This window comes from Solanum tuberosum, unplaced genomic scaffold (assembly GCF_000226075.1).
Source record: "Solanum tuberosum cultivar DM 1-3 516 R44 unplaced genomic scaffold, SolTub_3.0 scf00008, whole genome shotgun sequence".
Taxonomy (NCBI): Eukaryota; Viridiplantae; Streptophyta; class Magnoliopsida; order Solanales; family Solanaceae; genus Solanum; species Solanum tuberosum.
Window position 1 is genome coordinate 1,539,409 of NW_006238934.1, and position 13,419 is coordinate 1,552,827.

The 13,419-nt window shown below is 37.3% G+C and overlaps 2 protein-coding genes and 1 pseudogene across 2 annotated transcripts; 1 reads left to right on the top strand and 2 right to left on the bottom strand.

Annotated features, from left to right (window-relative positions):
* Window positions 1–8,012: 8,012 nt before the first annotated feature.
* LOC107061339 (uncharacterized mitochondrial protein AtMg00810-like) lies at window positions 8,013–8,411 on the top strand. The gene has a single exon (XM_015310450.1). It carries the CDS (start codon window positions 8,013–8,015, stop codon window positions 8,409–8,411), a length of 399 nt encoding a protein of 132 aa, XP_015165936.1.
* Window positions 8,412–8,956: 545 nt separating this feature from the next.
* Window positions 8,957–9,557, bottom strand: LOC102601648 (premnaspirodiene oxygenase-like; annotated as a pseudogene).
* Window positions 9,558–11,517: 1,960 nt separating this feature from the next.
* LOC102601085 (premnaspirodiene oxygenase-like) lies at window positions 11,518–13,419 on the bottom strand. The gene is made up of 2 exons (XM_006338984.2): window positions 12,508–13,419; window positions 11,518–12,161 (listed from the first exon to the last, which is right to left on the bottom strand). The coding sequence occupies exons 1-2, from the start codon at window positions 13,417–13,419 to the stop codon at window positions 11,541–11,543; spliced, it is 1,533 nt and encodes a 510-aa protein (XP_006339046.1). The 3' UTR covers window positions 11,518–11,540.

Sequence of the window (13,419 nt, forward strand, 5' to 3'; positions counted from 1 at the left end):
TTAAGAATTGCTAAAGTTGCAAGTTATTCTCCCAAGTCAAGAACTAGAATAAAAGTAATAATCTCCAACCCCCAAAACGAGGTTACATGCCCTATTTATAGAAAACAAGTCCTAAATTAAAAAGGGAAACAAAATAAGGAAAGTTTGTTCTGGCTCACGTCTTCATTCCACGAGACTGACTCACGGACCATCACTGGATCTACGGTCCGTGAGTCCCTTTCGTCAGCCAGGACTTAGAAAATATTTCAGCTTCCAAAAATTAGCTTCTCTGAAGCAAACGACAGAGCTGCAGTACGGACCGTAGATCGATCTACAGTCCGTCAATCCCTCTCCATAGCTCCATACTTAGAATCTTCAAAAATCAAGTACTGGAACCCTCATAGTATCAATCTACGGATCATAAGTACGGTCCGTAGATTAATCTACGGACCGTCAATGGCCACCGTGGTTCCACACTTGGTCAGATTTCCTTGATTTTGCCTTCCATGCCTTGCCTGCTGATCTACGACCACCATCTACGGAGCGTCAATGGACCTACGATCCGTAGATCACCTCTGTAGATGCCCTTTTTCTGCATTTCTTTCAACTGTCTCTTTACTTCCGCGCCTTAACATCTTTCTGCAAAATAATGATAAAAACACATAAAAACCACTACAACAAGGCCCTAGACACACACAACTTGTAAATGAAATGTATTAGAAATACCGTAAACTCACGGTATATCATATAGCAGGAGCAACAATTGATTTTTATACCAAACAATTCACAATGCTAGAGGCCAGTGGAGATTATGAAATGCTGAATGAACTACCACAAGTAATGAGTGGAAATAGAATGAGGAAATGCAGAGAGTGCCAACGATAGAAGAGGTCAAAAAATGGTTATGGGGCTAAATCAAAATAGTGCAGGAGGACCAGATGAGATGACAGGGGCCTTCTATCAAAGTACTTGGGAAATCATTGGGAAAGACATTCTTAAAATGACTATAGCTTTTTTTTGTGGAGCTGAACTACCTAGGTACATCACACACACAAATCTAGTCCTAATTCCAAAGAAGATGATGGTCAGTACATTTTCAGATTTGAGGTTTATTTCTCTGAGTAATTTTGTGAACAAAATTTTTCACGAATTATCCATGAGAGAATTAAAGAAGTACTCCCTCAAATCATCTCTCCGGAACAAGAAAGATTTGTACAAGGGAGAAGTATAGTAGAGAATGTATTACTGGTCCAAGAAATAATTTCAAAAATAAGAAAAAAGGGAACACCACCTAATTTAGTCATTAAGTTGGATATGATGAAAGCTTATGACAGAGTTGAGTGGCTTTTTCTAACAAAGGTGATGAGAAGATTGGGATTTGGGGATATAATAATTGATATGGTGTTTAGACTGATTAGCAACAACTAGTACTCAGTTTTGCTAAATGGACAACAGAAAGGTTTTTTCAAATCCTCAAGAGGTCTCAAACAGGGTGACCCTCTATCACCCACTCTCTTTATATTGGCAACAAAAGTGATGTCTAGATCCCTAAATGCCCTAATGATAAAGAAAGAGTTTAAAAGATTTGGTATGCCAAGAGGAAGCTTGAAGCTAAATCATTTAGCGTTTGCGTATGATATGATCATATTATGTAAAGCGGAGGTAGGCACAATGAAAATGGTTAGCGAAACATTGCAGAAGTATGAAGAGGTATCTGGACAAAAAGTGAATTAAGACAAAAGTGCAATTTACTTGCACCATAGTGTCAACAGAGGAGAATCAGTGGTAGCAGAAGTAGCAACAGGAATCCTAAGGAAAGAATTTCCTTTTACGTATTTGGGGTGCCCTATCTTTTACAAGAGAACGCAAAAAACGTACTATAAACAGTTAATTCAAAGGATATGAGCTAAAATACAAGGATGGAAAGGTAAGTTATTATCTTATGGGGGACGGGCAGTTCTAATTAAACATGTACTACAGAGTACTCCTATACATTGTTTATCAGTCATGAATCCTCCCAGCAATGTCTTAACTGATGTGCAAAAAACGATGGCCCAATTCTTTTGGAGTAGTTGCGTAGGAGGAAGAGGCAGACCTTGGAGTAAATGGGGAAACCTATGTCTACCAGAGCTGGAAGAAGGGATAGGTTTTAGACTAATGCATGATATTTCAATGGCTTTGTTTTGTAAGCTTTGGTGGAATTATAGAACAAATAAGTCTTTATGGAGTGAATACATGAGAAACAAATATTGCAAGTCAACGAATCAGAATCTGGTCATGTGGGAAGTAGGAGGAGGAGCTTCACAAGTATGGAAGAAAATGCTACAAGCAAGAGATCTAATCGAGCATCAAGTACTCTGGAAAACTAAGAATGGATCAGCTTCACTATGGCACGATAATTGGACAGGACTGGGGGACCTGTATACAATTACGAGGGAAAACTTTGCATGGGATGAAAGGTATGAAGTAGTTAGGGATCTAACAAAAAATGGGGAATGAGATATGGATTTATTGAATGAAACACTGCTAGCAGAATATGTTGAACACATCATAAGCCAAATCAAGCCCCGTAAAGGTAACACATATGACAAACCTTGCTGCATGTTAGATACGAGGGGTAGTTTCTCAGTCAAAACAACATGGAACTATATAAGGCACAAAGAGGAACCAAATATAATACATAGGTGGATTTGGAATAAGGGGACTCCTTTTAAAGTAGCCGTTATGATATAGAGGTTGTGGAAGTTCAAAATCCCTGTGGATGATAGAGTGAGAAGGTGGGGCCTTGAAGGACCTTCAAGATGCTGGTGTTGTGACAAACCTGATCAAGAAACACTGTCACATGTGTTTCGAAAATCAGAAATTGCTAACAGGACTTGGTCCTACTTTTGTTCTTTTGTAGGTCTAAACATTACAGGATTGCAATTAAGGGAAGTTATAATATTATGGTGGGGTGCGAACATTAAGACATATATGAGACCTTATTATAGAGCTATTCCAGGATTTATAATTTGGGAACTGTGGAAAAGAAGGAACAAACAGAAGCATGAAGGAAATAGCACTTCACTGCCCAAAATAATTCACAATGTGACCAGACACATGAATATGTTTGCTAAAGTGAAAAGGCCTACCATGAGAGGAGGAAGCTGGCCAGAAATACTTAAGGAAATAGAGGAATATAGGCCTAAAATTAAGGTCGTTCAGGTTAAATGGGAAATCCCACCGGCTGGATGGATTAAATATAACATGGATGGTGAAGCTAAAGGATGTTATGGATTTAGTTCATATGCCTACTGTCTAAGAGATGAGAATGGAGACATTATATTTGCAGAAGGTGCCAGGATTGAAAATACAACAAGTACTATGGCAAAAGCAGTAGCGATTTTAGAAGCCAGCAAACATTGCAAGAACTCTCAATATAATCAGGTCATTATTCAAACTGATTCTATGTTACTGTGCGGAGTGCTAAAAGGAAAATGGGTCACCTTATGGGCACTTTCAGATATTGTGGAAGAAATCAAAACATGCTTACAAGATAAACAATATACATATCAACACATTTTGAGGGAGGGAAATCAACTTGCTGACTACCTAGCAAACAAAGCAATAGAACAGGGGACCTGCAGATATGATGATTTCAAAAGCCTTGAACCACATGAAAGGAGAATCTTAAACAGTGATAAAAGTGAAAGCCCATATTTAAGGATATCTTCCTTAAGGAGATAATGGGAAAGGGGAGGCTACAACATAAAGTTTATTCACAATAACAGAATTTACAAAAGCCATAGGGGCGACAAAAAATGTGAAATGCTAAATAGACATGGCTATCTCAGCCAACAACAACAAAGACTCAGCAATTTGGGGGTTACAAGGTTCAGGCGAGTGAACCTGGAGGAGACACTTATTCCCAGTTGAAAGTGGCGGAATGCAGCTTCCAAGACACCCATGCGAGCACCATTTGGAGAAATGAAGTGAGCAAAGTTAGTAAAGCACAAGGCAACAAAGGAGTTCAATGAAGTGAAAATACATAGTGAATAAGTCATCCCTATCAAATGGCTTCAACAGATCACTAGTAGAACGCAGTTCATTGTACCAGAGAACTTAGCTATGAACAAAGATATCAGAAGCAAAAACAAAGGGGAAGGGAGTATAGCTGAAAAGGACACACTTACTATCGATAGCTTAAATCCAACTTTGCAAGAATCCCACAACATAATATTAAATGATCCACAACAACAGGAGACAGAATCCTTTGATCATCCAAAGTGAAAACATAGCAAAAATGGAAAGGGTTGGAAGGAAAGAAGAGTGGAGGTGGATTGTTTTAGGAAACCCGATATTTGAGGGATGTGATTTAAGGATGGGAATCTGATGGGCTGGATTCCTGTGCCTTTATTTTGCTTTGGTTGTTTCATTAGTGGATTTGGGTAATAGACCCAAATTTGCTTTGTTTCTCATGTAGTTACTTTCCTATTTAATAAAAGGCTTTGCCATATTTTGATTAAAATAAAAAAATAGACCGTAGGTCTGACCACGGTCCGTGGTCCAGGGCTGTAGGTCGAACCCCAGAATTTTAGTCCCAGTCGCCGAACGACGGCCGACCAGCACGACCATCGGTCGATCACGGTCTGTGGGTCTGGTCCGTCGATGACCCCGACAACTTTTAAGTCGGGGGTCGTTTGGTCTTTTCCTTATGCGTTGGACCCCTAAACTACGTCATTTAATCCCTAAACTATGTGGTTTTGGTCAGTTTAAGCTTAGTAACTTAATTAGAATCTACCCTAAGAAAATCATTCACCTAAATTTAGAAAACATAGAACGCAAGAGGAGAAAGAAGTTGACCAAGCCCTAGTCCAAGAACACAACAGGTTTCCACCAATTTCAACCCTAAAATCGAAAGATTTCTCCGTGGAATTCATTACCATGTATGTGGGATTTCACTAGTGGGTTCCTTTCACCCATTAGGTCCCTAGAATTTAGTCAAATTCTTGATTCCCTTAATATTATCTAGACGTAAGGTTTCTAGAATTTTAGCAGATCATTACAATTTAGTTACTTTAATGTTCCTAATCAGATTATCATGATTTTAGTATAAATTCCTTCATATATTCAGAACCCTAGCTATGTAGTTCTTTTAGTTCATGAATTACAAATGCTAGGTCAGTTTATTCGGTTATACATGCTCCAGTTATAAATATTTCATTATCAGTACATAATGTTGCATTTTCAGTTAGCATGTCAGTATTTGAGCTATCCAGAATTACTTCATTTCAGTTATAAATTGCTAAACTACATAATCAGTTGGGAGTAAACTTAATACTGAGTGGACTAGGGTCAGTCACCCGCAAATCCCAAAAGTGCGTGCCCCATAGGTTGTAAGTCTCCTTTGTGGGCAACATTTTAGTGATCACACCAGTCATGCCTTTATATCTCTGGCAGGGTATATTGGGTCCTCTCGATGGGGTGTATACATCGAAATCCACATTTAGCTCATGTGGTTTTATGTCGGTTATTAATAGCTTCCACAGTTCAGTCAGATTCTATTGCATTGACCATGTTATCAGTACAGTCCATATTCAGTCTCAGCATGTTATAAACTTGGCCATTGCATTCAGTTAGCTTATGTTCAGTATTTTCATTATCCTTATCATGTTTAGATTATGTCATTGCTTTATTGCTTTGTTCAGTTATGTTGTTATTCAGCTTTACGCTATCCTTCATGCTCAATACCTTTCAAGTACTAACACATACTCTACGCTACATCTTCTCATGATGTAGGTTCAGGTCCTCATCTTCAAGATCACGCATAGATCGGTTCCCGATATCCAGTTCAGGAGCATCAGTGGTGAGTCCTCATATCCCGAGGAAATCAGGCATGTTCTTTTGATTTTAGTCTTTCATTTTATTTTCAATTTTGCTAGATTTAGCTGGGGTATGTCCCAGCACTTCTAGTCAGTTAGAGGCTTATTTCAGACATAGTTAAATTCAGCTTTAGTATTAGAGTTTTACTTTTCAGTTGTTGTTAAACTTTTTTTTTTCTTATATTCAGATTTAGTATATGGGTATTCCCTATCACTTCATATTATCTCAGTATTAGTTTCCGCACAGTATGTATTCATTCAATTTACTTTAGTATGCTTATGATATGCCAGCAGGGTTAGCTTGGGGTCACTCGTGATCCTAGGTCCCGTGTTCGTGTCCTGGGGGTAGCTTTGGGGCGTGACAACACACCACAACAAAATGGTGTGGTGGAAAGGAAGCATAGACACATTCTTAACATTGCTAGAGCTATTGATTTCAATCTCATTTACCTATTAGCTTTTGGGGGTATTGCATCAAGGCTGCAGTGTATTTAATGAATAGATTACCTAACTTAATTATTGCTAACAAAAGTCCATATGAATTACTTCACTCTAAACAGCCAAATCTGTCTCATCTAAGAGTCATATGTTGTATTTTCTATGCTTCAACACTATCTAGAGGGGATAAGTTCTCAGCAAGAGCTGCTCCTGCCATCCTCTTAGGCTACTCAGACCTACAAAAGGGTTACATATTGTTGGACATCAATTCTACCAAACTGTATGTGAATAGAGATATGGTTTTCCATGAAGAAACTTTTCCATTTGCCAAAGTGATGCCTCAGACTAATCCCTCAGTTGGTTCCCCTTTGGAGACAATATAAAATCTTGATCCGGTGAATGAGTCTACTAATGAAGATAGTGACGAACCTGAAGCTGTTGTCACAAGAAATGAAAATGCTCACGCAGTAGATGTTGGTATTGAGATTACTCAAAAAGAAGATGTCAATGAGAATTCTTCAGTATGCCAAATGCCTTAAATTGATCCAGTACTAGATATTTCTGAAGTTTTCCCTAGGGTACCATCACATATTGACCCTCTAATCAGAAGAACTTCAAGAAACATCAAAGAACCAATTTGGATGAAAGACTATGTTACTACTAAGAAACACAGTAGCACCAGACATCCTATGGCCAATTCTCTAAATTATGACAAACTGAAGCCTTGTTACATGGGTTATTTGAGCAAGCTTTCAGATTGTGTGGAACCTAAGTACTTCAGCCAAGCTGCCAAGGATGAGAGGTGGATACAAGCTATGCAGCAGGAAATCAAAGCTCTTGAGGAAAATAATATTCGGATAGTGGTTGATTTACCAAAGGACATGCATACAATTGGTTCCAAATGGATATACAAAGTGAAATATAGGGCAAGTGGTGAGGTAGAAAGGTTTAAAGCCAGACTAGTAGCAAAGGGATATAGCCAACAAGAAGGACTAGATTATCATGACACTTTTTCTCATGTTGGCAAGAAGGTGACAGTGAGATGTGTCATTGCTCTAGTAGTATCAAAATGTTAGACATTATACCAAATGGATGTCTATAATGCATTTCTTCAAGGTGATTTAGATGAAGAGGTCTACACGGAGATGCCTGAGGGTTTCAAAAGACCAGGTGAGAACAAAGTATACAGGTTACTCAAATCATTGTATGAGCTTAAACAGGCCTCAAGACAATGGAACTTAAAACTCACAAAAACATTGCTAGCCACATGTTTCACTCAAAGTGCTCATGATTACTCATTATTCACACTCAGAAAGGGGGAAGACCTAGTGATTGTTTTGGTCTACGTAGATGACTTATTGATTACATGGAGTAACACAAAGTTGATCACTGAAGTTAAGGAAATCCTGCATAGACAGTTCAAGCTGAATGATCTAGGTGAACTTTCAGAAGGAGTTATTCTGAATCAAAGGGAGTATATCTTAGAGCTTATTGCTGATGCAAGCCTAACTGGTGCTAAACCTGCACTCACACCATTGGAGTCTAATATGAGATTGACATCAGTGGAACATGATCTAACAACTGGCTACACTGGAGATGCTATGCTCTATGATATTACTTCATACCAAAGGTTGGTTGGTTGGTAAGCTATTATATGCCACAATCACTAGACTAGATATAAGCTATGCAGTGCAAACACTCAACTAGTTTATGCAATCTCCTAAGAAGTCACACATGGAGGCTGCTACTAGAGTGGTTAAGTATTTGAAGGGTACAGTTGGTCAGGGTATTTGGCTGCATTCTGAACCTACCAACATACTCACATGTTGGTGTGATTCTGAATGGGCTGCTTGTCCCAACATAAGAAGATCCATCACAAGATATGTCATCAAGTTTGGAAACTCTTTGGTATCCTGGAAATCCAAGAAACAACAGACTGTTTCAAGAAGCTCAGCTGAAGATGAGTACAGAAACATGGCCTCAGCAGTCTCAGAAATCACTTGGGTTCTAGGCTTGTTCAAAGAGCTAGGAATATCTATCCAGTTGCCTATTACTGTTTCAGTGACAGTAAATCAACCATCCAACTGGCAGCTAACCCAGTATTTTATGAAAAGACAAAACATATCGAGATAAATTGTCACTTCATCAGAGATAAGATCAAAGCATGGGTGGTTGACACTGCCTATGTACACACACAACAACAACTTGCAGACTTATTGACAAAAAGGTTGAGTCAGGCCCAACATGTATACCTTTTAGGCAAGCTTGGTATGCTTAATGTCATGCACCCTTCAGCTTGAGGGTGTGTGTTGAAATAGCTGAATATTCAGAAGTTAGTTACTAATCCATTAGTTAGTTAGAAGGTCATTTCGGTCATTTCAGAATGTTAGTTAGTGCTAGTTAGTTGCCTCGATTACTGTGCTGATAAATCAGTTAGTAGATTAGATATTTTCTTCTTCTTCTTCTTCTGGCTTTCTATATAATCTGAGGATGTATCTCACTTGTAAAATGATTTAGATTCATATCAATAAAATTCTCTCTATGTTTCCTCACTCCAGTTTCTTCTCTAAGTTCATCAATGGTGTTATGAGCTTGTATACTCACAATTTTTTTTAGTCAGGTACAGTAAATCCACCAGTCACTTCCACCAAATTCCTTACTAATCCAATGAATTTCTCTTAATCTTTAAACAATTTCCCAAATGTTGCTTTGCATGTATTTGAGCTCTGGTACCATGAAATTTGTTTTGTAATGTTTATTGGCTTGCCACGTGTTGATGATCGGATGAATTGCACAAGGCTCGAAGCCTCTTCTCTCCTGATGGAACTAAACGACCGTATGTTCTTGGCAGTGAAAAGTTCCAAGACACATATTTTGCGCACCTCTCTCAAGTAATCTCCATAAGGACGACGCAATGTCCATACTCTTGTAAAATATCATGTCGGTGGTTACTAATTTATGCCTTGATGCAAAAGCAAGGTCATGCGTTTTCAGTACCTCTCGCGCCATATCCATAGAAGAAACTACGATCGTCGAAATTTCGCTTAGTTGAAGATGCATGAAAGGTCCATATTTTTTTCCCAAGTTTGTGAGTGCATGATGAGGAAGTTCACCTTCTATTGCCAAGTGATGGACACTTCCTAAAAAAGGCAATTTCCATGGTCCTGGAGGAAGTTTCTTGTTAAAGTTTCTTGATTTTTTCCATTCCACAAATAGTAAATAAAGGAATGATAGGAAAAGGATTAAGAAAATGAAGTTGAACGGAAATTGGATCTCCATTAGAGCAAAGGCTAAGAGAGGGGTGTCTCAATTCTCAAGTTCAAAGCTTTATTAGTATAGGCTTTCTTTTGGCCTACTATTTAAGACCACCTTGTATAATTGTACAGGTGAACAAAAAGAATCAACAAAATCGGCGCATGTATACATAATGTATCGATATTGTAAATAATCTACAGTTGTGTATATATGATGTATAACAATATATCATAGATGTATATACATCCATAAATGTTGTTTATACAATATTCATTTATAGCTGATAGCACTAGTTCATTTTCCTTAACGAGCTGATTTTTAGTAGGTTAATTTTTCCTTATATATAAAATCATCTAGCAATATGCAGTTTGTAGACGTCCCTTGCTCATTAAATTTTTAGAATTTGTATTTGATAATTTACTTTCTTTTCCATTTCTAGAAAAACCAACAAAATAGGAAAAGAGACAATAAGATGTTAATTTTTTGTCTATTAAAAGTGAATTAGAAATCATGCCGTGGAGATTAACTCAACTAGTTTTCTACGTTATATATATATATATATATATATATATATATGTTGTTTTTAATAATTAAAAGATATTTTTTTTCATGTTTTACCCATAGCATTAAATACTATTCTCCAAATCATTTTCAAGTAATATTAAACATCAATTAATAGGGATAATGTGGTAAAATATCTATATCAATAGTTGTTTTTTCTTAATGGGTACTGTTTGCAACAACTTTTAACGTGACATAAAATAAATTCCAATCACAAAAAAATATGAAGAAACATAATTTTATTCATCAAGATTGCAGGTACGATTCTGTTGATCAGTTGATTCCTCTCTCATAAGATTTATGCATGATTTGAGGGCCGTTAGTGACATATTTCTCGAACTCGAATGATTTAGATTTGACCTCTATATGAATATTCCATGACTTTTGTGGAATATATCGAGATATTCAAGATTCAAGGGAATATAGTACCCTTTATATAGACATGAACTAGAGTTTAGGGTTGAGTAGCCTCCAAAAATTCTAATTGGAATTGAACACACCTTGTAGAGTCCCAACTCAAATTGAACATGTCTTGTAGAGTTCTATAAAATTTAAATGTCTACAGGTACGTCAAGTCTAACAATGACCAGTAAAAATGAATGGAGGGGTAGATGGTTTAGATTATTTGCCAAAACCAACCATGTAACCATAGTCAAACATTATCTTCCTTCTCTATCCCCGGACTCCCAACCAGGGGCAGAGCTATGTGGTCGTGAGGGTAAAATGATATACAAAGTGATTAAATAACATGTTTTAGACACCCTTAACACAATAGACTGTTGTAGCCTAGTAGTTTCAGACGCTTCAAATGAGCCAGTATTCACATGAATCAAACTAGCAGTTATGCAATTTTTGGAGACCAAATTATTGCTCCAAACCCTCTCCTTTTCCTTTCTGATCTATGTGCACGAGTTCAAGAGGAGAATAGAGTTGGAACACAAAAAAATCAAAAGGATTATACTTCAATTGAGATTCATCAATGGTTAAAAAAAACTCATAACTTTACATTTCTCAGGTGACCAAAATGTTATCTTTTCCTTTAATTTCTTTTAAAGTCAAAAACAGAGAAAATACGATGAGACAATATTTTTTGCTTGATTTTGCAGAAGTTTACAACTTGTGTTGTTCTTCTTCTCTTTTCTAATACTGAATTATTCAAGCCGAGGAAAGTGGGCTGTAATGGAGGACTTGGACGGATGGGCTACTGCAGGGGAGCCAAATCCTAGGAGAGAACATGGATCCTTTGAGCGAGATATTGACAAAAAGAAGAAGAGAATAATTCGCGGTAAGGTTGAAAAGATTCATTTGTGCCATTAACACAGAACTAGATTTTGTCACGTGACATTATTTAAATCTGTCATTATATATTTATATACATACAAAGTTAAAACAAGATGACACAAATATCATTAAATACATAAAATACCCCGACTCCTATATTAAATATCATTCATGAGAAGGATAATAAGGAGTGGCAATCAAGTAGAGCTCACTCTTTCTTGCTGCAGTTATTCCGGAAAATTCAGTCATGTCCACATACTTAGGCTTCAAACCATCAGGTAATTTCCAATCAAAATGATACAACAATTTAGCTAGTGGAAGATAAACATTGATCAAACCAAATGTAATCCCAGGACACATTCTCCTTCCGGCACCAAAAGGAAGATACTCAAAGTTATTCCCCATGAAATCCACAGAGCTCTGTTCGAATCTCTCAGGGATAAAGATTTCTGCATCTTCCCAATACTTCGGGTCCCTCCCCATTGCATAAACGTTAACCATCACTCTTGTTTTTAATGGGATAGTGTAACCGTTGATGTTTGTTTCTTCCCTACATTTTCTGGGGATTAAGAGAGGGACTGGAGGATGAAGTCTTAATGTTTCTTTAACAACTTGTTTTAGATATTTCAATTCCTCAATAACATCTTCATCGAAAGTTTCTTTTCCTTTGAAGGTTTCTCTTACCTCAGCTTGTGCCTTCGCTAATACACTTGGTTTCCTCATCATTTCTGACATAGCCCATATCGTTGTTGTTCCTGAAGTTTCTGATCCCGCAGAGAACAAGTCCTACATTTCATTATTAATAAAAGAAGAATTTACATGAATAGCTGGCGAATGTATAATATGTGTATAAATTTGAAGGATTTTCCCTATAAAAGTAAGAATACTTACTACTCCCTCCGTCCCATTTTATGTGAGGTAGTTTGACTCGGCACGGAGTTTAAGAAAGAAATGAAGACTTTTAAAACTTGTGGTCCAAAATGAATGATAGAAATTTGTGTGGCTGTAAATCATTTCATTAAGGGTAAAATAGACATTTTATAGTGAAATTGTTACTTAATATGGAAATGAGTCATTCTTTTTGGGACTGACTAAAAAGGAAAGTAAGTCACATAAATTGGGACAAAGGGAGTATTATAATTGCTTTGATGTTGTCATTGGTGATTGGAATTTTAAGTTCCCCACTCTCCTTTAATCTTAGTAGAACATCAACTAAATTTTCACCTCCAAATGCACCATTTCCCTTTTTACCACTTGCAATATTCTTTTTATGCTCATTGATAACATCCTCAACAATAACATCAGCATTTTTATGAACTTTCAAGATTTTACTCTTCAATCCACTTAATACTTGAAGGATCTTGATTGAAGGGAAAATGTCAGCCAAACTAAATCCACCTGCCACTTCCATCAATTCTCTTAGTATTCCAAGGAATTTCTCTTGATCTTTCAACAATTCCCCAAATGCTGTTTTGCAGGTAATTGAGCTCTGGTACCATAAAATCCGCTCTGTAACATTTATTGGCTCGTCACGTGTTGATGACCGGATGAATTGCACAAGGTGTGAAGCCTCGTCCCGCCTAATGGAACTAAAGGATCGTACGTTCTTGGTAGTGAGAAGTTCCAAGACACATACTTTGCACATTTGTCTCCAGTAATCTCCATAAGGACTAAATGCGATGTCAGTGCTCTTGTAACATATTATGTCGAGGGCTAATAATTTAGACCTCGATGCAAAAGCGAGGTCATGAGTTTTCAGTACCTCTCGCGCCATATCCATAGAAGAAACTACGATGGTAGAAATTTCGCCTAGTTGAAGGTGCATGAAAGGTCCATGTTTTTTGCCCAAGTTTGTGAGTGCATGATGAGGAAGTCCACCTTCTAATGGCAAGTGATGGACACTTCCTATAAAGGGCAATTTCCATGGGCCTGGAGGAAGCTTTTTGTTTAAGTTTCTTGATTTTTTCCAATCCACAAGTAGTAAATAGAGGAATGATAGGAAAAGAAATAAGAAAATGAAATTGAATGGAAATTGGAACTCCAT